Source organism: Ammodytes marinus (assembly GCF_949987685.1).
Source record: "Ammodytes marinus genome assembly, chromosome: 22".
NCBI classification, from domain to species: domain Eukaryota; kingdom Metazoa; phylum Chordata; class Actinopteri; order Uranoscopiformes; family Ammodytidae; genus Ammodytes; species Ammodytes marinus.
In genome coordinates this window covers 4503569-4530054 of record NC_137226.1, presented here as the reverse complement: position 1 = coordinate 4530054, position 26486 = coordinate 4503569, and the positions used below count along the sequence as shown (strand labels likewise).

At 38.1% G+C, this 26486-nt stretch overlaps 2 protein-coding genes across 2 annotated transcripts in view; one reads left to right on the top strand and one right to left on the bottom strand.

Annotated features, from left to right (window-relative positions):
* Nucleotides 1–2495: 2495 nt before the first annotated feature.
* On the top strand, nt 2496–3671 carry LOC307268746 (4-galactosyl-N-acetylglucosaminide 3-alpha-L-fucosyltransferase 9-like; the record flags this gene model as incomplete). Its single annotated transcript, XM_080051493.1, has 1 exon — nt 2496–3671. The coding sequence occupies one exon, from the start codon at nt 2496–2498 to the stop codon at nt 3669–3671; it is 1176 nt and encodes a 391-aa protein (XP_079907619.1).
* A 13235-nt stretch (nt 3672–16906) lies between these two features.
* The window catches only part of tmcc3 (transmembrane and coiled-coil domain family 3), a 34347-nt gene continuing 24767 nt past the window's right edge, over nt 16907–26486 (bottom strand). The window contains exons 3-5 of the mRNA XM_080051275.1: nt 23760–24571; nt 21031–21166; nt 16907–20168 (exon numbers count right to left, since the gene is read on the bottom strand). Coding sequence (XP_079907401.1) covers nt 19866–20168; nt 21031–21166; nt 23760–24571 — 1251 coding nt within the window. The 3' untranslated portion in view covers nt 16907–19865. The remainder of the gene's footprint in view (nt 20169–21030; nt 21167–23759; nt 24572–26486) is intronic.

The following is a 26486-nucleotide window of genomic DNA, read 5'->3' as shown; positions in this document are numbered from 1 at the left end:
CATAGACTCAGACGAGCGTTTAACATTATGCTGCATCTTTTGCACTGCACTGTTTTTTATCAACAGTGAAAAAATGGTCCCACACCGGACTCTTATGTGTAGCTGATTACTTCATGCACGCACCTTGCAGAAGTGACGCTCCTGCAGCGCGCTCACGACCAGACGTGACACGGTGACATCTCCCATTAATAAAACGGCATAACTCCCTGATTTTCAGATTTCTATTTTTAAATTCGACTTGAGCGCAAGTGGAAAACCGGTCAATGTGTTGACACATTCACATCCCTAATGCATATGGAGAAAGTGATAAACAATATCAACATTTCATATCATTAACTAAAAAGAAAAAAGAAATCTAAAGGTAACTTCAATACTGTATTATAATTATTGACTAAATGATGAAAAAAAGGTGTCTGCAGGGCCAGTGAAAATATACAAGGGGCCAGTAAAACTCGGATCTATTGGCCAAGCGGGCCAGTTGGGAAAAAAAGTTGCATTGAACCCAGAGTATATATGGAGTTCAATTATACAATGTTTTGAAATAAAGATGGCGTGTATTGTGTATCATATATAGTAAGAGTGTACCATTTAATTTGCAACTCAGTTCCTTGGTAGCACCTACTTACAGTACAAATGACTTCTGATGGAAAACATTTGTATGAAAAACACATTCATTAGCTATTCTTACTATTGTTTTGTTTAACATTAACGCATATATTAAAAAAGATATTGCGTATAAAAAGCGGCTGGTAAAAAAGATGAGTGGCTGGTAGATTTTTAAATCTACCTGCCACAGTGGCTGGTAGGCAAAAAAGTTAATTTCCATCCCTGGCACAGACACCGTCTCACTTTACCCCACAGCATTTGTTTCACTTTACCCCACTGCCACAATTTGAGAAAAAACTACCTTTCTCAGCAAATCAGGCTAATCTTCAGTTATCATCATCACATGGTTTCATATGTTGGTAGTTCATCAACACGTATGATAGAAGTTTTTCTACCTGAACCAATTTGCTTTGGCACAACAATCGATGAAGTTGACAGAAAATTAACTTTTACATGCAAAAAATAAATTCTTGTGAAAAAAACATGCTTACAACATCACCATGAGGTCCTCTCTTTCATGGCCAAGGGGAAATGAGAGGGGCTTGAAAACATATATCTCAAATGACCAAAAATGTGTTCCATATCCTAGATCAGTGGTTCTCAATTATTTTCTGTCAGAATTTTTTTCGCGCCCCCCTAAATTGAAATACTGTTTAGAACCTGCTAATATTTATGTATTTATCTGTACAAAAACACTGTATGAGTTTCTGGCATGAGCATTCTGCATACAATCACCTTATCATCCAATTAGATGTTAGATGTTACAATTAGCTGAGATGACTTCTCAAGCAACTTAAAAAAAAATTGAAGTTCAGTTTATTAGCTCAATTTGTAACATTTAAACAAGACTATTCAGTCTGTGTGAATGTCAAGACAGAGAAACGAGCAAATGATTAACTGAGGTTTGCATTTCATTCAAAACATTTTTAAACTGTAAACATAGTTAAGGTGGTGTTTTTTTATTATTATTATAGGCCAATATGCCTTCTGTGATGCGATAACCTATAATTCATTAATGTTATTATTAGTCTACTTGCTTGATTTCTTTTTAAATAGTCTACAGAGACACTTGGAGACACGTGGACATTTACTTACTGCAAATTGCGGCCTTTCGCGCGGTTATGACCATACACAAGCACACATCGCGCTCGCTAGCACAAAAACAAAAAAAACATTCCCCGTTCTCCCCTACAAATTTTGACTAAATATTTTTTTTAAATTACGAATGCTTTACCTTTTTTAGAATTGACTATTACAACTTTATTTTAGCCTTCTTGTCAGTAACATCTGTTTATATGCTCATCTCATTCTTCTACACCAGAACAAAGAAAGGCTTTCCGCCCCACATTTGAGCCTTTAGTGACACTAAAACTATAAAAAAAAAATTATGGTCAGGTAAATGAACAACCTCTTCATAAAAAGTGTCAATAAAATAACATGTCAAAACTTTCCAGGACTATTGCACTAGCAATAAACCTGGCAGTTCCGGAAACAGCTTCACATTGTTTTTGTGATATTACATTTTTAACTGCTCTAATTAAAGGTGCTACGAGGAACTTTTAAATATTTCTGTAACAGTCTAATTTTTCAACTGAAGATTATACATGACATGTAGGCCTAACAGCAAACGAGACCATCAGTGCTAAGTATGCTATTTTTATATCGTTTTTCTTAATGCCTTTGTCATGGGTACGGTCACCCAAGAACTACAGCTGGCGTAGTAGAAACACTGCTGCTTTTGTCCAAATGGGGTACAAGAATAAAACAATAAATTAAAGTTCCTCAGAGCACCTTTAAAGTAAGAATGTTAAAAAGTTTACCCCATAGCAGTTCATTATTGTATTATAAACTCTGTCTTAATGGATCTATTCTCTCTCAAAGGGTGCGCCATGTCATCCTCAGCCGGCTGCTGGACTACTCTGCAACCACATGTCTTCCGCAGCCTAGTGGTGGTGTGTTTTCTAGTTATTTTCTTCATGTATTACAAGCCTGACATCAAGTTCCCATCTTTCAACTTTCACTTTGAAAATGTCCGTCCTCCCTGTCCTAAAGTTCAGTGTGCTAACGGAACACTGACCCAAGACTCAAACCAGAACTGTTCCACCGAGCTGCACATTAACCCACATCACAATGACACCCGGAAGATTCTGGCTGCAGCAGTGGATACTGAGCCTGACACCATTTTATTGATCTGGATGTGGCCATTTGGCTACAAGTTTGACTCTAACTGCAATATATTTAATATCACAAGATGCCAATTGACCGATGACAGGAGGCTTTATCATAAAGCCAACGGAGTTCTCTTCCACCACGGGGACTTTCATGGCAATCCAGCAGGCTTGCCAAAAGAGCCGCGTCCCTGCTTTCAGAAATGGGTGTGGTTTAACATGGAGTCACCTGCAAACTCAGGTCAAATCACTCAGATGAATAACGTATTTAATTTAACCTGCAATTACCGTCTTGATTCAAATATTCCTGTGCCTTATGGGTATGTGGTGCCAGTGACATCTGAAGATGAAGGTTTCCGACTGCCAGCAAAGGACAAGTTGGTGTGTTGGATTGTGAGCAACTGGAACCCGACGTATAAGAGAGTTCAGTTCTACAACGAACTGAAAAAACACATCAACATTAATACTTATGGAAATGGCTTTCGCCGACATGTTGGTGACGAAGACTATTCAAAGATAGTTTCAAGTTGTAAATTCTACCTCTCCTTTGAAAACTCTGTTTACAAAGACTATATCACAGAGAAGTTATTCAATCCTATGTTGTTGGGAACTGTACCTGTAGTTCTTGGTCCTACAAGACCAAATTATGAGGACCATATCCCAGGAGAATCTTTCATTCATATCGATGACTTTTCTACCGCAAAGGAGCTGGCAGAGAGGCTACTTTACATAGATCAAAACAATACTGAGTACATGAGATACTTTGACTGGAGGAACAAGTTTAAAATAAAAAGGTCTACGTTTGGCCCAGAACAAGCTTGCAGAACTTGTAGTTACCTACGAGACCACAAAGAGTACCAAGCTTTTCATGATCTTAACAAATGGTACTGGGGTTAACAGAACTCTAACAAAAGGAGCATTTGCCAACCTATATTTCAGTGTAGGACACTGACACTGCAACACATATACATCAGCAATTTTACCTGAATTGTCTCAGTTGTCTAAAAACTCATTTGTAAGCCAAAAAAACTACTTGAAAGATTCCCTGATCACTCACCTCCAAACTCTACCTACATGGCATTGATGTACTTATGGTAAATGCACTCTACTCGTATATCTAGTCTGCATGATTAGATATATTCAGAGGAGAAATTGTATGAATGTAGAATGTATGAATCGATTTATATTTGTTGTTTGTTTTTATAATTAGTTTTGTGGTTTTTAAGTGTCAAATCCACACCTACACGATCCTTTACGTTTGAATATTGCTATTTGATTTGCTATCTGTGAAATTTCTGAATATATAAGGTTTTTAGTTTTAATAAACATAAGTAGGATTTGTTTTCTTACGCATTGCACAGTATATTTTTTTGTATTGTGTGTGAGTGTTCAAAGTAATGGGAGGTGCTTGAGAAAGGGTGACAGGATGGGGTGAGGGGAAGTCATGAAGACTGTGGTTGAGGTGGTTATACTATTCTGTACACTTGTCATTTGTTCTTTAACGTCATTTTCACAATGATGAAAATCAGTTTGTACTCTTGTCTTCTCGTTGGTGAGTTTGTTTTTACCTATTCTTTACTGAAACTTGTGTTAAATGCTGCATCTGTCAGATGAAATGCTTTTTTATTCAGTCATTTACGTTTTTTATAAACGTTTCCAATCAAAGTTAAAAGATAAATGTGATTTTTTATTTATTTATTCATTGATGCTATGGCAGTGACAATAAATAATTCTTTTATTTCCACGTGTAGCTCGGAGGATTGTGGAGGTGAAGCTTCTCAGCATAAATGGACGTGTTGGGGAAAGTGTGACAATCCAATGCTCAAACTGGAACGCTCAGTATTTTAATTTAACAAATAAATACCTTTGTCAAAGTCCATGCACTATGGACAAACACATCATCATCAAAACACCCTTTGGAAAGACTAGTCTAAAGAATCGAATACAGTTACATAACAGTGGGGAAACTTTATTTGTGACCTTCACTAATCTCCAAAAGTCAGACTCTAAGAAATACTATTGTGGAGTGGAGAGATTTTGGATAGATTCATTTATAGAAGTGGATCTTAATGTTACAGATGGTAAGTTTATTCTCCAAATATCCTTTACATTTTGAGAAATAATATTCCGAAAAGTATGTCAAGAAGTAAAACTTTTGATAGATTATTATACAGTAGACTGTCTGTTATTTTCAGCTGAGTCTCCAAGACCCAAGACAACTACAAACAGTTTTCATTGGTTCCACTATATCTTCAATTGGCTCAAAAACGGTTACTGAAATGCCTACAGTATACACAATCCATTCCACAACAAACCATTCTGCATCTGCAACACAAGGAGCTGGTATGAAGTGCACTTATCTTAATTTACTTTATATTCACAAATACGTTATATAGACTTTGATTTTAATTTAATTGATTATGAGTAACAGTCAGACTATGGATAAGATTCCAGATCAAGAATTTGAAATAAAACAATATAAAAACTATTGCAAGCTTGCTAGATGTCATGAATGAGAAATATTTATCTAATTTATAGATTGCAATTATAGGGACTCCAATTCTGACCATTTTATTCTGAACATTCAACAACTGTATGAATGTAAGTGATTCAGAAAGTGTCCCAGAAGACCAGTGACTAGCAAAGAGGATGTGATGAGCAAGCAAGTATACCACAAACGTTTTTTTTTATTTTCCTGTGGCCGGCAGGAAGTGTACCATACTGTATATATCATGTGACTTGGTGTACTCTGTTGCCGAACTACCCAAAGAGAAAACTGAACTCGCCTGGCAATTTGAATCGAATCGATCTGAAAGCAACGAAGATGACTCTCTCTACTCACTGGCCCAGCTACCACAGGCGCCCTAAAAGTGACTTGATTTTTTTTAATCATGTTGATGATTTTCAAATGCAAATGATCGATACATTTTTTTTTAAATATTATTCCTGTCTGTTCCCTGTGTCAGTAGGTTGTGCTTTATTTGGGGTCAAGGGGGATAAGTGATGCAGCCATCCATTAAAGGTTGGGTGATCTATGACGAGGAGCTGGGTTTGTTTTGCCCCAGGCCACTGTGTTTTGATCGCTGTTTACAGAGCCTAGGCTGTGAATAAACAGTAAACACCAAACTTTTTTTCAGCGCGCACACACTACAGACAGGTAGCTGATCGTGTGTAGAAACACACAATTTGTGTAACAGTTACGTAGCACAGCTTTAAGATATTTGATGAGGCTACATCTCTGGCTTTTTCTTCTAGGATTAGCGCTCTATTTGCCCTCCATCCCCCTAAAGCTGTGACACTGGACATTATTAGATTATTCCTCATGGGGAGAACAGGGTTGTATAGGAGTCAATGAGAGACAGTCCTTGGATTAAAAAAGTTAAAAAAAATTGTGTCTCTACTGCTGAAGTGTCTTTGAGGAAAAAAACAGTATTTAATTGTATTCAGTGATGTGGATCACAATATATATTTATAATGTTTTTATTGTATAATACACGCCATTTAAATAACATGTGACAACAGAATAAAATCAATAGATTTGTTAATGTACGGCTCTTTCCAAGTTGTTATTTAACCTGCAGTTCTTAAAACGGAGCACACATACATGTTATTTGAAGAGTTGTTGATATTTTATTTTGATTATAACGCTCTCTGGTGACAGTACTAGAAACTGCCACAGTTTAAAAGAGTTAACATGTAAACGATTTATTGGAGAACTTGCAGCAGTATTCTTTTCATATTATAAAAAAAATACATATTTTTCTACATTTTATTTATATGTTTCAATTTATTTTAAACACTTGATGGGTGGCAGAAACTAATTCATTTACCAAAACACAAAAAGAGTACAACATCAGTTTACAGAGCTTTGAGCACAGTCAAAAAACGGTGTGCTTTTTTCCAATAAGCCAACAACTGACTGTTGCTGGCAGCAAACGTAAATAACCGTTTGCCATTTTATAGGCTTACAGCACCACCTAGTGGTTGGAGTAAACATATGGCTAAGTAATGTTAGTGTGATGTCTATCATTGTGACAGGCTGGCTACCTGTCCACCTCTCTGTGCACTCTCTCACTCTGACAAATTATTCATTTTAGGGGACTTTATTATTCACATTTTCTGCCCGTCAAAACCTTTGGTCAATGAGTTCTTATGCCTTATGGAGCCTTTAATCTAATGCGATCAGTGTCTGGTCCTACTCATCAGATAAGAAGGGCTACACACTAGATATTGTGTTTTCATCTGGTTTATCTGTCTCCAACATAAAAAAGGTTGATACTAGTGTCTCTGACCATTTAATGATTTTATTTGAAACCAAAATGTCTTGTCCACCTCTCTTCCAGCTCCAGCCATGTTCTATGGACATGTTCAACTCAGCCACAGCCACACTTCTCTCCAATACATTTATTAACCTTCATCTCCTGTGTGTTTCTGATGCCCTGTCCGCTTGTACTGTCACTGGGAAACTGGTCTCTCTGTTTAACTCTACATACTCCGACAACCTGGACCATGTAGCTCCTTTTAAAACCAAAAAGACCCAAGGTAAATACTGCTGCCTCATGGCAACATTACTCCACCCGTGCTCTGAGACGTGACTGTAGAAAAAGGCTGAGCGCGAGTTAAAAAAAAAGATTAACTCCAGGTCTCATATGATGCTTTCAGAAATATACTCAAAATGTATCAGTTTGGTTAAGGCAACAAAGACAGAATACTATGCTACAGGTAAATAGGTAGACATTAATTATTAAAAGTTGCACCTCAAGGCATTCCACATGACATGAGTCTGCTCTGTTCTAAACCTAGCCTATATGACCCCTAAAGAAATCTTTTGCGTTTAAACGTGTTTTTCATTCAACACATGGTCTAAAAATTATAGGGGTTGTTCAATACTATGCTTTTGATGATTAAAATAAATTTGAAGTAATTTGATTAAATTATGGATGTTTAATTGAATTTAATAACACCTGTTGTCCTCTGGGGTCAATATCCGCAGCACAAAATGGTGCAATGTGATGTGATGCAATGTCACACCAGCCCACCTGCTTGTTAAAATTCCCTTCTAACGGTACCCACACACCCACGTCAAAGTGGCGGGAATTGACCCTGGTTTGACTGTTTAAATAAAAAACTAATGGAAATATTTGTGGTAATGGGTTGGACTCAAGTCAGACTAAAGGTGTAACACAAAATTGATTGATAATTTATACCTTGGGCTTTAAAAAACAACCACCAAACACAGTGGGGTCAATATGACCCCAGAGGACAAAGGGTGTATGGCAGTCGGGAGGACATACTCTGGGTTAAAAACGGTGGGTGGACCTTGTGGAATTTAAAAAGTTGCATTGTGGAAGACATAGCTCAGAGAGACAGAGAGACAAGATCATTAACAGGAACCAAATTTAGTCTCACAAATAAAAAGTCCAAATTATTATGTGAAATTACCATTAACATACATATGTGCTGCCTTTAGATGTGCGGGTGGATGGCAGACCCCCTGTAGGGGGGGAGGGGGGGAGTTGTTCGAATCGTGGAAGAAGATTCTAGAGAGGGGGTGTGTCATGTAAACAGTCAGCCATGTGGAGCGTTGACAGAGGTCCATGGTTGTGTGGAGCAGAATGTAGGCTACGGCATGCTGTAGCCTATATTAGCAGCTAGCATAAGCTGCCCAAATTAATCAGCTAGACATCAATGTTGACTGTTCATTATGTGATGTAGGCCTACTCCCTGGAACACTTCTTCATCTGTTCTGGCACTGTCACCATACCAAGAGACTGTGGAAAGGACTTGAGCAGATGCATTCACTCTGCCCCATTTAATCTCTGTCTCTCCACACTTTCATTAAAGCATGGAAAATGCCAACAACAACCAAAATAAATCTTAAAATAAATCAAAATAAAACAGTAAATGTAGCCTACATGTTCCTCCTTTAATGTAGGCCTATTTATTTAAACGTTTATGCTCCTTGGCTAACTGAATGACATGTAATGTATCCCCTGGCATTTGTTGCTATTTGATTTGTTAACATATGTGTAACCTGCTATTTATAACTGTTTCACTTTTTTTTGCCGCATATGTGCAAGTGAGAGGCAGTCTGTAAAGTTGAAAAGATAGCCTATTGACAGATTCGAACTTCCGGGAAAAAACATTATTAAAACAAAAAAATAGGGCTATGTATTGTTGCAATCGTTGTAGGGCAGTTAATGTGCTACAACACCATTGTTACCGAAAGGAGTCGTCCTCTTAGCTCCTGTTATAACATTGTTTGCTATAACGACGACTCGTTTCGGAGAGTTTATTGATCCCGGAAGTCTGAATCTTTCAATGTTTTCCAACTTTACCGAACGTGTAGTGGTAAAGTTGGAAGGCTCCCGCGAAAGCAGCTCAATCCACGAAAGTTAAGAGAGAGGACACACGTTTGTATTCAAGAGTAGGCTAAGTTGTTGTTAGTGTCTGTATTGGGGAAAAAAGGAAAGAAATAAATAAACTATTCTAATTGGAGATTGTTCCGTTCAGGTATAGGACATTCTACAGCCTTTCGTCCCTTTTCCACCGCATGAACATTGCTTCGCTGTCACAATTCGCTGCAACTCGGTAAGTTATAAACTATTTTTGCACTCTGTATTTACTCCCAATACACTGAGTGTAAGGTAAGGGAAAAAATAAGAGATGTCATAACTGTTTTAAGACAGGGCTGTGAAGGAATGAAGGATATCTGATGAGACAGACTGGGGGCTAGATCCTATAGGGCTAAGCAGCTTATTCAAGAGACACCAGAGGCTTTCCTGATCCCTCTGAAGAGGTTATTCTCCCCTAAACTCTGTTTCATAAAGGTTTCCTCTTATGTCCACAGTGAATGGTGGCATGTCGTCGATGCTTTCATGATCACGCGTTGTTGTTTTCTTGTGTCATTTAAATACGCCGCGCTAGCTCTGGGTTGAACAGCGGAAGGCGGACGCTGCACTGCACCGGTGTACGTCATACGTTTAGCTCAAACACTAATGACAGTATGCTACGGTATTATTTATTTATTATTATTATTTTTAAAAGACAAACATCAAGTAGAACCAGCAATACAACTAATCAATGACTTTTCAAAGGCTTCGGGTTTACATCTTAATATAGGTAAATGTGAAATTTTGAACCTTTATGATACAGATATTGAGAGCATATGTAACATTCCGGTCAAGAAATCCGTCAAATATTTAGGTATTGATTTAACAAGAGAAATGACAACCAGGCAACAACTCAACTTCCTCCCTAGACTTAAAAAAACACAAAATATAATGAATATGTGGCTTCAGCGTGATCTATCTATTTTTGGAAGAATTCTTTTAACCAAGGCGGAAGGTATCTCAAGATTAGTCTACCCTGCTCTATCTCTTTTTGTTCATGATTCAACTTCCAAAGAAATTAACAAAATTCTAACTAACTTTACTTGGAAAAACAAGAAACACTACCTTAAAAAAGATATACTTTCAGGATCCAGAAAAGAAGGGGGATTTGAATTACTAAACTTCATTGACTTAAATAATACATTCAAAATGAAATGGATCAAGGAATCTCTTAGGGCCCCCAATTCAATTTGGTTCTTTATTCCAAACAATATTTTTAAGTCATTTGGTGGTCTTCGCTTCATTCTTACTTGCAACTATAATATCACCAAATTACCTCTTAAATTGTCTAAATTTTATCAACAAGCCCTCCTTGCATGGAAGTTATGTTATTCCCATAACTTTTCTCCACACAAAAGTATAATTTGGAATAATGAAAACATCACAGTAAAGAAAAAATCTATATTCAAACAGAATTGGATTGACCGTGGAATTGTTTATGTTAATGATCTTTTTGATACTCATGGTGAAATGCTTAGTTATGAACGTTTCCTTCTCATTAAATCCTTTCCTGTTACATATAAAGAATTTAACTTAGTAACTAAAGCTATTCCAGACGGATTATGTCTTCTCATGAAAAATCATCTTCAATTTCAAGAAGCTCTTAGAATAGAATCCCTTCTGATGATTAATGGTGTTGATATAACGAACCCAAAATGCAATAACAAACATATACGGAATGCAATTTATGACAAAAGGAAAATATCTCCAAGGGGGAAAGCCTTTTGGGCCACCATCTTTACTGACATCATTTGGCAGAAGAATTGGTTGCTCCCATACAACTATTGTATCACAAACAAGATTAGAGAAGTTCACATCAAAATTTTACACAATATATATCCAACAAATTTATATTTTTCCAAATTTTTAGAAACGGACGACAAATGTAGCTTTTGCAATGTTGAACCAGAATCTTTAATTCATTTATTTTATTCTTGTTCCCACTCAATCACCTTCTGGATTCGACTTGAAAATTATTTATTGTGTAAAATGAATGATGCTATTAGAATTACTTGTCAAAATGTCCTCATGTACTTTGAACATAAATCCACTAACATTGAATTTATTGTTAATTTATTTATTCTATTCGGAAAATTTCACATACATAAATGCAAATTTGCTAAAGTTTCCCCCAATTTTATAGGTTTTCTGGCCGAATTCAAAGAATATATTAAAACATTGGCACTAATTGATACTAAAAAAAGTAACAAAACTATCAGTATATATAAAAATCTTTTTGAGGAGGAGTGATATTTTTTATTTTATTTATGGTATTGTGCTGTTTATTTTCTTGTTTAATATATGTATGGATATATGTCTATATGCATGTATGTATATTACATTTGTATTGTATTTTTATGTATACAATAAGAATATAAGATTTATGGAGTACTTTTCATTAATGTAATAAGAATTGTTCAATAAAGTTGATTTAAAAAAAAAAAAAAAAAAAAAAAAAAAAAAAAAAGACAGTATGCTACGGTATGCTAGTAGCCTACCACCATGGTACAGATTAGCGTTAGCCCAACTCTGCTGACAGTCAAAATATAAACATCACAACATCACTAAACGCCTGTGTGTTTTTCTATGTGATTTTAGAGTCAAATAGGCCTACTGGAAGGAATCCAGCCGTCACGTAGGTCTACCGTGCTGCTAGCTTTCCACTAGGCTATGTGTTTGATTCTAAAAATGACACAAAGTGTAAAAATATCGAGCGCAACATAACGTACCGCGTCCCAACAAGCACATACGTCGTTTAGTGATGTTGTAAAGTTTATATTTTGACCGTCAGCGGAGGAAAAAAGCAAATTCCTGTTAAAGTAATCCATATGAGTGGACAATTATTTAGAATATTAAATAAACTTTGTGCCTTGGTTCCTTTTTATTATTTTTAAGGATTTCAATAGCGACATACATTTGTTATCACAATTTCTGCCCCCTGAAGCATTCCAGCAGGTAGTTGAACAGGTTGTCCACCCAGGTTGTGATCCTTGAAGGACTCCTAGATATCATTTCTTCAACCTTTTACGACATTCAATGTGTGTAAAACCTCCTTGCCCCTGCCCTGGGCATTAGCACCGGTAAACCATAACTAAAATTCACACCAGTATCTGGGGGCTGAGGATCCCTTTTCATACTTGCCTCCTTATTCATGTTTAAGAGAATGTGTTCATGTCAATGAACTTGTAGCCTATATCTGTTTACATTAGAGAAGAGAACTAAATGATGGTTAATGAAAACGGAGTAATGACAGTGTCCTTCTTTTTGTCTTCACAGAATAGCGGTGATGGCTCTATGCAACGTTCTGGGAAAGTTGATCAATAAATTCCAGCGCTTCAAGAGGTACATAGGAACTTGGTTTGCAAACAGGCTGAAGCGTTTAAACCGACGGGAGAATCTGAGGGACATCGAGAGCGACGACTTGGCGCAGGTTCTGTCCCTTATCAACCACGGAGGTAAAAACCCACACACACTGACACTGTTATTGAAGAGTTTTAACTCGTTGTTGTCATTTTTTTTAATAGACTTTCAGTCTAATCAATATGGTGAGCAATAAAGCCAGCATGTTCCAGTTATCTGTTGTTCAAATTTCAAAAACATTTCTTAACCTGAAAACACAAGATTTAAAGATCTATTTTTTCTTCTTCTAGACACTGTATCAACCCCGTCCCAAGACCGTCCAGGGTTCATCCTGGATCTGACTCAACGTGAGGCCGCAGAATGGGAGCTGAAGATAAATCAGTTTCTGAATCACTTGGGCCTCCAGCGTCATGATGCAGCCCTAGACTGGCCTGGTCTGAATAGCATCAGGCTGAAACACCTGGACCAGATTCTGCCTCTAATGGAAGCTGCAGAACAGCAGCCAGAGAACATGTATAAAGTGCTGCACACGCTGGCTGACATCATAGAGCTTCTATTACAAGAGGGGTTCTGTGAGCTGGCCCTGGCTCTGTACCGAAACAGCCCCAGAGGTAAAAGCTTCACACTCACTATAACAGACATAGAACCTTTAGATCACTTTTAATGTCTAAAGGTACGGCCACACCAAACGCTTTGGGTGCGGTAGAGGTATAAAAAATCATAATATTTGCATAGGGAACTATTGGTTTAGGCGCGCGCAGTGATGCGTTACACGCGGTAGAGCGGTGCGTTTGGGCGCGGTAGCCGCGCACCAACGCGCAAGTTAATTTTTTTTTACTTTTTACTTTTTTTTGCTTTTATCCTGTTTTATTGTAATGCACAATGAGTTCAAAAAATAACACAAGCTCGACTTGAAGAATCTACGTCAACTGTTGATTTGAATAATTGACTTTCCGGCGGCGGCGCTACTGTAAACTATGATGAAAAATGACACAGACCTTTTTCACATAGCAGATTCATTCCATGTTTTCATTGTGACCTGATCACTTTCTCTTTCCCTCTGTTTCAGTGTCTCTGAAATAAAGGCGGCACCATGGACGCTGTCATGGTTTGATCCACTTCCCTGTGTCCAGCCCACTGCCTGCAGTCCGTCCACATCTTTTTATTCAAACAATAAGGCAGACAGTGAAAAAAGCAGTTTTTTAATAATTCATTTTTTATAATTTTTTATTAGTTTTATAATAGTTGTGAATATTTATTTTCAATATTTATAATATTATATTTATTATATTATCTTCAATCAGATTTTTATAAAAGCTTATTGTATTGAGACACCCAACCTTCAACATCATAGATTATAGGTAAGGGGCGTCCTCTTGGGAAGGGTTTTGGGACCACAAAAAGGTGGACAGTGACCCAAATTAATACAGTTATAACTGCAAAGGCAGCTAACTTCACCGGTTCCATGGTAACAAGTGTATTTCGTTTTTGTCATTGGCCTGTTTTTTGCTTGTGCGGTCTGACCATGGCACACTGAGGTGAGAAGAAAGGAAAATAAATATTGGCTCTTATCTCCACATGGGTGAAGTATTTCTCAAATTTTTATTTTTATTATTTATTTTTTATTTTATTTAATTTTTATGTATTTTTTATTTTTCTTTACATTTTTCTTTCTTTTTTTTTATATATGTCGCCATGAAAGCAATGATGTTGAAGCCATGAAATATATGATTTTGTATTATGAATTTTTATCATGTGTCCCTGTATCCTGTGACCAAATACCACCGAAAAGGATGTAATGCTATGAATGGGACTGAATAGTCAGTGTAGATATGACCATCATTGGACTGTAAATGTTCTAGTTAACGGTTTTGGATATAGACTGTTAAAAAAACTTGACATACGAAACCATGAAAAAGAAGGAAAAAAATAGGCTACAGGGTTGAACATTTTAGGTTTGCATTGCTGCAAGCAAAAGACGTGCCTTATCAACACCAGTAGCAACAATTTTTTTTTTAAACTTGTCAAAAGTTCAATAAATGTATGATGTCCTGATGTTCAGTGCTAGAGAAAGTATAATTATGATCAATAAAAACATCACTCCATGGGACACAGGTGTTCCCTTTAAAAACACAAACTCTGTCTCCTGCTTCCTTTCTTCTGTGGAATATTATTTTTAATTAATTCCCTGCTTTGATGATTTATAGATGGACTAAGTTTACAGATTCAGAATGTATATTTACAATGTTTTTAATTATTTATTACAAGTCATTTAAATAACATATGGCAACAGAATAAAACCAATAGCTTTTTTAATATACAGCTCTTCAAATGGAAGTTATTTAATAAAGGAGTATATATTACAGTATAGAACAGTTTATTATTTAACACATGCAGTTCCTAAAACGGAGCACATACAGTAAATGTTGTTTGAAGAATTGTTGATATTTTATTTGGTTTATAGCGCTCTCTGGTGGCTGTGCTGGGAACTGCCACTATTTTAATGATAATATTTTTATTAAATTACGATCCATTCTTTTTGATTTAAATGTATGTTTAATCATTAGGCCTACTCCACAGTGTATGCATTTACCGCGCCTAACGCGTTTGGTGCCATACCCATACACATACGCTGCCTGTGTAATGCCTATTTATCAATATTAAACCCTCATGCTGACCTACTGCTTTTTTCAATTCCTAATGTCATTTTGTCCAAAACAAAATTAAAAATTCTGGCTCTATTTGTATTATTATATGGTAGATAATTGTCTATATTTACTCCATCTTACTCTTCAGTCTTCACAATGTTCATTTATAGCCTAGAATATTGTATATCCTCTCTTATGTAGCCTATTTATTTCTGAAGTCATCCATTTTGGTTATTATGGTTTTCTCAGTAAGGTGCTTCTAGCTCCAGCTTATAAATTGAGGGGGCGCTGCAGGTTGGTGTAATGTGAGTATAGAATGTTGTATATCCTTTATTTATTTCGGAATTATCCATATCAAACCTACAAGCTGAACCACTGAATTGTTTGAGGGGGTGGAGAGCGCGTGTGTGGCTACAGGCCGCAGCCGGACCTTATTGGGATAATGAAATAAATAGTCTCAGTATTAACTGGCCCTCTGCCCTTCTGATGTAAACAAACTGTGGCAGAAACAGGGCGCAGCGCGAATGGCAAAACACTGTCTGAATAATGAATCAGAGGCCGCGGAAAAATAGTTAAAATATTTATGATGCACCGAACAGCTGGGACACGGACCTGCAACTTGTTCTTAGTGCCATAAACACATCACATATCCATTAGTGGAACTGAAATGGCTTTGGGATAATAAACTGTTTATGATTGAACTGTTTGTCTCAAGAATACTAAAGTGATTTTCAACGGAGATCAATTAAAATCCAGCACAACATTTATATCAAAATGCATCTGTTCATTTCCTGTTGGGCATCTGTTGTTGCTTACTTATCTACATTTAGTGGAAGAACTCATATATTTAAAAAAGTAAAACCCATTTTTGAGTTATGTATATAACATTATTGAATTGTAATTATTGTTATGTGCTCTATCTATGTATCTAGCTAACTTTTAATTATTTTTCCAACAAAAAATAAGTACAGGTTAAAGTAAAATAATGTTTTAATATTCAAAGTAACGAAAGCTAAGTGATGAAAAGGTATTTAGAACTTTATATCTTTGAGTGTGTTGGAGCCATTATGCTATTTTATTGTTTGGTTTATTTGGTGACATGTAATTCTGTGTGTTGACCACTGGGTGGAGCTTTGGGCTCAACAGAAAGGATAAAGGTAATCACCGGGCACGGCCAGGTGTGTGTAATTGGGATTGCAAATGTCAGTGATCTGCATAGAACCAATGGAAAGGAATGAACTATGTATGAAACTAACTGGATGGTGAGCATGCACCGACAGCAAGAATAAATGGGTTACAGCACCCAAAGACACAAATGAATTGGACATTTATTATTGGCACCAAAGAACACGTGTACGACCGAGTTCTCCCACACCACACCAAGCAGGCCTAATGCAGAGCCGGTTAGTTGGCTCTACAATGTGTATGTGGTTTGGTTATTATGAGGACATTATGACAGCACATAGCAAATATTCCTGAAGTTCTGAATTATAAGTTATGATATGAAAATTATACAGTCTTTTTCATTATAAGAAATAACACATTTTCGTATATTTTCTCTGCACCAGTGCCGCAGTGCTGGGTTTTTGTCAAAGTCATTTACGCCCAGTTTTATTAATGAATTCCTTGTGATGCTGACAGAGTGGTTTGATCTCTGTCTTAACTTCTCACAGTCTGTCTGAGTGTTAATACATAATATATGAGAAGTTAGGAATGACAGAAAAACCAAGAAAACTCTTAGAAAAACAAAGATTTAATATCTCATTTGAAAAAAAAAATGTTGTTATGGAAACCCATAACCAGAAATAAATGCACATTGACAGTAATGTGAAAATATACATTATGGACTTAGACATACAGCTTGGTCGGAAGGTGCAGGTCGACAGAAATAGTGTTTAAGCCAATTTGGAAGAAAAAAAAATCTAAAGAAAAATAGCAAGAAAGGAAAACTATTTCAGAGTAATTTAGACAAGGCTAAGGTGCCTTATAATCATCTTAATATTTGGCTTTTTGAATAGACAAACAGACGTTAGACAGACAGAGAAATAAGCTGCGTCTAAAAAGGCATCAGTCCCATCTCGTCCCCCTAACCATCATCACAGTGATAAAAGGGTTTTTTGGGGACATAGAGCTACATTGTTCAGTTTCCTTTGTCCCCATCTGTGATGCTGCATTCAAGTCACGTGGGAAAAACGGGTGCTATGGTTTCGGATAATACCACCGTTTTTAGTGACCGTACCACACACACACACACACACACACACACACACACACACACACACACACACACACACACACACACACACACACACAGACAGACAGACAGACAGACAGACAGAGACAGACAGACAGAGACAGAGACAGATGCACGCAGACAGACAGACAGACAGACAGACAGACACACACACACACACACACACACACACACTTATTGTACAGATTATATCACAGAAGATATTAGTGGTAAAATGCTGCTTGGGAACCTTGTTTTCTAGGTTACTACTATTTCAGTATTTCAGTACAAGGACAGACAGTTATTTCATGCAAAACAACCAAAACGCATCTTTTATTCATAAGTCTTCAACTTTCTGTGCTTGTTTCAGACCTCGAATGCATCACGTCCCAGCTGTGCAAGTGTGAAAAGGCTGAAAGAGATTATTACTACAATCATTCCACGGTCTCCTCTGTGGCTTCCAACTAGTTTCAACAGGAGTAAGAATCCTCTCATGTCGAGACTTTGAACTGTCAGAAGAACGTAGCTATCTGTTATTCCCACAGGACATGAACGCAGCGCAGCACCAAAAGGCTTCACACAGAAAAGTTAATTTCCTCTGTTCGCCTCATTAAAAAAGGCAAAAGTCAATAAAATGGCGTGTAGAGCTTATCTCTATTCCTCTTTCTCACAGTTGACTTGTTCAAGCTGTAGCTTCAAACCAGGTCAACTTACGGACACAATGTTTTATTTTCTCAAATAGCTTTTGAGAAGCAAAACCGAAACACATAAAAACAGATTATTACATGACGAAGAAAAAACCCCAAAGCATCAAATCGCCAAAGACAACAGGCAGTTTAAGAGCTGTCCTTTAAAGGAATTGTTTCATATTTTGGGAAGTATTGCATATGAAATTTCTTATCAAGAGTTAGGGTGAGAAGATACTCTCATTTATATAAAGACACTACTGCTGGTTAGCTTAGCTTAGCACAAAGACTGGAATCAAGTGGAAAGTGCTAGCCTTGCTCTGTCAAAAATTAACATTTTGGGGTTTTGTGGCAGTTAAAACTTCTCACCAAGAAATAGTCCTGCGATTAACCCCAATACATTTTTTTTTATACTGTATATAAAGTATGTTGATTAATAAGCTTTTGAAGTGCATTCAGACAGAGCAAGGCTAGATATTTGCCTTTGTTTCCCATAAGAGGCATCAATATTTTTTCACCTGACTTTCGTCGAAAAAGCGAATATTTCGCAAAATGTGAAACAATTTCTATAAGAACACAGTATAGACACACATAGGTAGGCGGACAGAACACAAACACACACTCAGACACACACACAAACAGTTTTAAAACAACGTCTTTTTGAATGAGACACTGACAAGTAATAACATCATGTGAACAGCACAGAACAGGACACTCGGTACAAATCAATCTTCAGGTGGATGTGTCATTGTGTTCTCTCAGCCTCATCGACAGACCACACACTGTCTGTCTGTTTGAAAGGTGTGAGTTGCTGCTATAACACACACACACACACACACACACACACACACACACACACACACACACACACACACACACCCCTTTAAGGGCAGGAAATAAACACTATATTTCCCCACCAAAATAAAAGCCCCCTCTTCTACATTTAGACAAGGGTGTGTTGTTTAGATGACAGCAGAGGAAAATCCAATTACCATTGATAATAATAATAATATTTTGGCTTCCATCTGATTTGTCCATTTTTGATCCCATACCTTAGTTTGTAGTGATGCGTTGTCATGACAGCATGTTCATATATGTCTAAGCACGTTGTAGAGGTTTGTCACAGTTGTGTTCAGGTTATAATAACTTACATGAGGTTCCACAAGTGAGAACTTAAGTTACTGTGAGAACTGAGTTGGGAAAAAACTGCTTGTGTTTCTATATAGAGGTTGAAATACCCAGGTCAAGAATGTGTTAAGTTTAAAAAAAAAAATTATTTCCATGGACATATTCAAAGTTGTTTTACATGGGCAGGGGGCTCTAATTGTTATAGTTTGTATCTGTACAAGTTCTGATATTTTGTCTTTTATTTTGAATTATCGGATGCTTGATATGCTGCTATTATTGTTGTTGGGTATTTTGTCATTTTGATGTCTGATTTTTTTTATTGTTTTATTTTATTATCTTTAACTGCTTGACTGTTTTGAATTGTTTTATGATTTAAAATTATCCATATATCATCGAAAATGACTCGATGTGTCTAAATAAAAGGTCAATAATATATCAGCCTCGTTCTCCCTTCTTTCTCTGTGTGTCGTTTCTTGGAATTCCTGTGGTGTTGCATTCTGGGTAAAGGCCTTGTGGATATTGTGTGGGCCCCATTTAGACATGCAGAACCATATATCAAGGTCACCGTGGCGCCCGTAACCGTGTGGGGCTGCTGTAAGGCTACATGTAAACTCCTCCGCATAGCAACCAAAGTGTTCTTTTCTTCAGTGCGGAAGGACCAGTCGTTCCAAAGCGCATTGTAAGTGTTCCCAGTTTTTCCATAGCAACGCCAACACAGACACGCCCACGCAGGTGAGCGCCAGGTGGACGCGGCTACGTAGCAACGGGGCGGTGAACTTGGCCGCCGTGGAAACGCACACCAGGATCACCGTGACGATGGCCAGCATGATGTTGATGCATTTCCCTAGCAACACTTTGGCGTCGGTGTTTTCCACCTGGACCGTCTGTTGCTGCTGCTGCTGCAGCTCAAGCTTAGACACACGGGTCTGACAGGACTCCAGGACTTCCTGTTTACACACACACACACACACACACACACACACACACACACACACACACACACACATAGGCAGACACACACAGACAGACACACAGACAGACACACACACACGGGAAATGGATTAGATATGAATTGAAATCAGCAGCATGTTTCATTATAAATGAATGGCAAACGCTTGAGGCACCTCGTGGTCTCTGGTGTGTGCCACGTAACCATGACAACACCCAAGGTGGCATTTTCAATCGGCCTGATTTGTCCGACCAACCGTCCAAAAAACCCAGAGTGACAGAGCTGCCAAATGGGAGTTTGAATTCTGACCATCAGTTTAAAACAGATTAACAGATGGCTCTAAATACTACATTACCCATGAGCCTCGGGGGTGTGGAGATTTTGGCTTGTGCCTTTTGTTCTTTTTGCCAAAGAAGTGGTTCATCTTTTGCTCTGATTAATTAGGTGGGAGAGTTCCTAGCCTCCGTAGAAAGGCTCCAACCACCAAATAAAGATTTGAACTCTGGCTCTCTACAATATCTAGATTGGTTATTTGAAGAGATGCAAATACATGCATAATTAGTTAGATATTTACCAAATGTATATATTCCTTTAAATGCTTCTGAAAAAAATGTAATACCAAAAATAATTGTTTTAGTGTTAGCAGTCAACTGGCAAAGTTTCATGATAATATCTATAAGTTAAAAATGTTCCCCTATTCACCTTATGTTTCTGCCGTAAGAAACAGATACATTCCAGCGCTGTATTTGTTTAAATGAAGTAGCAAAAGGCTAAATGTGAGTGTGTGGTGCATTATATAACTGCTAATTATAGGCGCTGACTATGTATATAAAGTGTACACAAAACACCCACACTCTTACCTGTATGTCCCTGGCTCTCTCGTAGGCTTGGTATGCGACTTTCTCCTCGATGCTGGCAAGTTCCTGCTTCAAGTTACTGGTCTCGTGTTGGTGGAGCTCTGTAAGGTCATTTAACTGGTCCTCTAAACGCTCATACCTGACACACACACACACACACACACACACACACACACACACAGAAACAAACGCATGCACGCACACACACACACACAAAGTTTAGAGAGTAGGTGGAGGCAGAAAGCCAAGTAACGAGGGAGAAACAATGCATAATTGAGTGTGTGTGTGTGTGTGTGTGTGTGTGTGTGTGTGTGTGTGTGTGTGTGTGTGTGTGTGTGTGTGTGTGTGTGTGTGTGGCGAGTTACAGTACAGCAGTGGCTCAACTAACTGCAAACTAAGCTGCTGAAAACATTTGCCCTTGGTTGACTTAGCAACCGTCTGGGGGTTTGTGTGTGTAAGCTCCTCTGTCTAATTTTAGTTCATAAAAAGCTTATAATAATAATGGCCCATCTGAAAGTGTCAAAAGCACTTTGGATCCTTAAGGTTGTGTGTACAGTATATGTGTGGTTTATTTATTTAGTTTTACTGCAGGGAGAAGATAAACTGATACATTTTTCAGGCCGTAAAATAAATAGGGGAAGGTGGGGTGATTTGTGCATTTTGGAAGTTGCAAAACCCCTTGTTTCTAGAAAACCGTGGAAGAAATTGGAAATGTGACCACATATTTAAGAAGAGCCATCCATTTGACTCATCCTGTAAAGAAGGGAGACACAAGGAATAAGATATAAGCACATTTAAGCTCAAAAAACTGTGTTTTGCCTTTCAAAGTAAAATTTCCATGATCAAGGTTTTTCGATTATTGTGTCTGAACAATTATAGACACGTTTGAAAACATTTGACACATGTTTTAGTGCTTTGGTATGCTACACTTTGAGTCTATATAGTTAGCACAATGTCAACCCTAAATTGCTGCATCATGCCTATTATCCAAAATTCTGGGGATGGGGTGATTTGTGCGCAAAGGCCTGGGTGAGTTATAAGTAAGTAAGTAAGTAAAATGTATTTATAAAAGCACATTTATGACAGTTTGCACTGTCCAAAGTGCTGTACATAGTGCATTCAGTAGGTAAACAATGAAGGTACAATAACAATAACCAAAATAAAAGACGTAAAGCCCATACATCCACATAAACACAGATAGTAGTGCAGAGGTAAGATAGTTAATGGGGAGGAAACACCAGGGTGTACATATGGGTTTTGAGCCTTGATTTAAAGGCAGAAATGTAGGGGGAATCACATTTGTCAGGTGGCAGTTGGTTCCACAAGCACGGAGCAACTAGTGCAAAGTACATTTCTGAGAGTTGTGCCAGTGGCATGGCTGTATACGCTGGTCACCAAAAGAAAGTGATTGTCTACAGTAGCTCAGAAGAGAGTGACATCTCAATTCCACTTAACGACACCACTGATGAGAGTTCAGATGGCCAGAAAGATGATGATGGTGACTTTGTCATTGTGACACAATGACGCACAAATCACCCCACTACGTGGGGTGATTTGTGCGACAAGACAACTTTTTTTCCGAAAGCCATATTTCTTAAACAGTTTATTCCAGATCCAAAGTTTTTATTGCCAGGGATGCACAACATCCTGAAATATATGTACATATTTGAGTTGGAGACATAACTGTCAAGGCCTCACTTTAAAATCACTTTGAGTAAAAAGTTGCACAAATCACCCCACCTTCCCCTATAAATACTTTTTATGTATCAATTTTTTTTAACTCATTCTAAGGGCGATGGAAAAAGCATTCCAAATTCCAAATTCTTGTTTTTAGTACTTTAAGTTTTCCTGTTTTCCTTTGAAATACATCTGGACAGATATCATTTAATAAATGCATAAATCAAACAGAGTTGGTAATAAACTATATAATTACTTTTCTACATATTTTTCTAATGTATTTTCTTCAAATGGAAAGAAAAGATAAAGATGTAAAGAGGAAATACACACAGCGGAGGGCAATGCCTGTAACATCCATGTATTTACTGCTATTAATCTAACAGAGTGCTGCTCGACCTACTTAATTATGAATCGGCCTTTTGAGTGCACTTTAACTGTGTGTGTGTGTGTGTGTGTGTGTGTGTGTGTGTGTGTGTGTGTGTGTGTGTGTGTGTGTGTGTGTGTGTGTGTGTGTGTGTGTGTCCTGTGTGGGTATAATAGTGTGCATGGAAGCACTGGGTCATTTTGGGGGCATAAGGATGTTTTGAGCTTTCGTAATTAATGTGTATATTTGCTAATGAATGTTGTGAACTAAGTACAAACAACATTTTGCGTGTGTGTGTGTGTGTGTGTGTGTGTGTCTGTGTGTAAAAAGTGTGTGTACTCTGTGTGTGCATGTGTGTATGTGTGTCTGTGCGTTTATCAAAGTGTGTGTGTCTATAAAAGTGTGTGTGCGTATGTGTATAAAAGTGTGTGGGCGTATGTGTATAAAAGTGTGTGGGCATCCATAGTGTGTTTCCAGTGTGTGTATATCATTCACATTTCTCAAACACATATCCTCTCTCACACTCTCCACCCACCTGTATCTCTCCTCCTGCTTCACCAGTGTGTGTGTGTGTGTGTCCGTGTGTGTATAAAGGTGTGTGTGGGTCCGTGTGTGTATAAAGGTGTGTGTGTATGTGTGTAGTAATATAAAATCCATTCTAAACACACATCCTCTCTGACTCTCCACCCACCTGTATCTCTCCTCCTGCATCACCTGTGTGAAGTAGCTGTAATCCCGTTTGAACTGTGTGTTCAGCGTCTCCATATCCTCCGCCAGCTGTGCCTGTGAGTCTCTTATCTCCCTGACTACATCCAGCACCTCCCCAATCCTCCCGCTGGACTCCGACCGGCCCGGGCCCCCTGACCCAGCCCCTGAGCCCCCCGCCGGGTTCCCATTCGAATCGGCGGACGCGGAGGTCCCCGTGGAGCATTCGTCGTCGCTGGTGTACTTGCTAGGTTTAGCTACGGTGTTAGCGCTTCCACTCAAACCCCTCGCGCCGCCTTCAACTTGAAGCCCCGTGCCCGATTCCAAGGAGCTCTTCAGGTGCGCGATGTTGTCCGCACTGCCAAATTTGTTCCTTATGAGATTAGCGAACTCCCGAGACTTGTTGAAGAAAAACGGAGGTGATAGCGAGACACCAGGTCCGATAGTTTTGACTTTATCTAAAGTAGGGTGGCGTCCGGTGGTGCTAACGTCCCGTAGGCTGCCCTCTTTGCTGTGTGTGCCCGATTCTTTGCTACTGCCGCCGCCGCCATCTTTGTTGTTGCTGCCGCTGCTGTGTTGTTTTCCATTGGACTGTGTCTCGCTGTCTTTCACGCGGCGGTGGTACTGCTCCAGTTTCCTCTGTAGGCGGACAATGGCGTGCGCCGACTTCTGGTTTTTCTTCTCAAACACTTGGCGTATCCGTCCCACCTGCTGCTTGTCTGCATTGTTCACTAGCTTGAGGTATTCGGCAACATTCTGGTCCCGGGCCGTTTGCTCCACCTTAATCTGCTCTGTTACCTAGAGGGGGAAACAAAGGGGAAAAGTTGAAAACGGATGCTTAGAAATATTTCTATATACTGTATATTTCTATAACAATTTAAAGGTGCTACGAGAAACTTTTTTATATTTATGAAACAGTCAAATTGTTCCTCTGATGATCATAAACTACACGTAACAGCAAACGAGACCATCAGAGCAAAGAATGCTATTTTTGCCTTTGTCATGGGTACGCTCACCCAGGAACAACAGCTGGCGTAGTAAAAACACTACCACTTTTGTCCAAAGGGGTGCTAGAATGAACAAAAACTGAAAGTTCCTTGAAGCACCTTTTAAATAGAATTCTCCCCTTACACTAATTCTGATTCCCACACTCCGACACCGATTATCTTATCTTCCAAAACATAACGGAGCTTTCAGGTTGTCTGGGAAAAGCTTTACGTTAAGTCCCAAGAATCAAGACTTTAGCTTTCAGTTTTTATGCACGCCACATATCTGGAACAAACTCCAGAAAATGTGAGGTCTGTTGAAACTCAGTTTGCATTCAAACCTGTAACTTTTTATCTGCTTGTTTTATTGCCTTTTGAAATGCAAATTCTTTTAAATTTTAAGGATTTGTTAACCTGTTTTTGGCCTTTAGTTTTTAATAATCTCTTAAACACAATTTAAATTGACTTGTGTCTAAATAATGCTGTGTAAATAAACTTGCCTTGCCTTCAATCTTCACAAGACACACCACACCAACTCGTTTGTGTTGCAGCGTTACTGGTGTTGTGTTCAAATGCACCCAAACAAAATAAACAAACGGAGCTTCACACTTGATGGAGAAATGATTGCATAAGATTACTGGTGGCCTTAGAGGACTGTTTTTGGATTCCTGTTATGTTGCTCATCTCATATTTCATCCCTAGAATAATTGCAAGTTTTGTGGTTTCTCGGAGGGCTGCGGATAAAGTGGGCTTTGAGTCAGAAAGCCTTTGATCTATAGTTGGTGATAATGCAGCAAAAGAAAAAAAGAAAAACGCTGCAATGTGCCAACACATGAATAATAATCATAATCATAATAAGACATTGAAGTTTTATGAGAAAGAATATCACACTCAAATCTTTCTGAAGCCCTCAAGGATTCAAATAATGAGTTTTGGAGGGTGAAAATGTACGTAGGCATAAACAACACGGGGGCATCTTTGATAGGGTCAGTGTTGGCTGCAATACAGATTCCAGCAGCAACAGTAATGATGCTGGGATAGTGAATAACTCAACTTTTTATGGAGCTGGGGTCAATATACACACACTTTGCTTATTCCTTACAACAAGACTAAATTACTTTACTTTGTGTTAAAATGTGGACTTTGAGTAGTGAATTATTACATTATATATTGTGTTAATAATGTCTTCATAATTCATTCATGTCTCCAAATCAACTCTCATCAGATTGCAGTGAAACTCAATTACACGGATGTCCAATGTTGCCATGGTTGAAAAAAAATTCTTATTACATTTTTTATTGAAAGCCGTGACAACAGGGACCAAATGAATGAATGGCGAAAATGAATCAGAGGATGTGGTTGAGAATAATTTGTTACTAATGATTTGATTGGTATCTGTGGTATCTACGGTGGCCCAGAAAGGTCAACTCACAACTGCAAAAGCTAGAACACATTAATATAAATCAGACCGCTGCTCACTTCTGTTAAAGCTTTTGTATTTGATTTGTGCTTCTTTTTTTTTGTTGCATTTGTGCCACCGTAAGAACCATATCTGAAATCTATGTGGGAATTGGCTCATTATTTAATAGAAGAAATTCTTATTTTTTTGTGCTGGGAGTTTTCCTCAGTTGAGCTTACAGGGTCGAAGGGCAGAGGGTTTCATATTGTGCACGGACGGTGAGGCCCACTGAGGCACATGGCTATTTGTGATACAGGGCTATACAAAT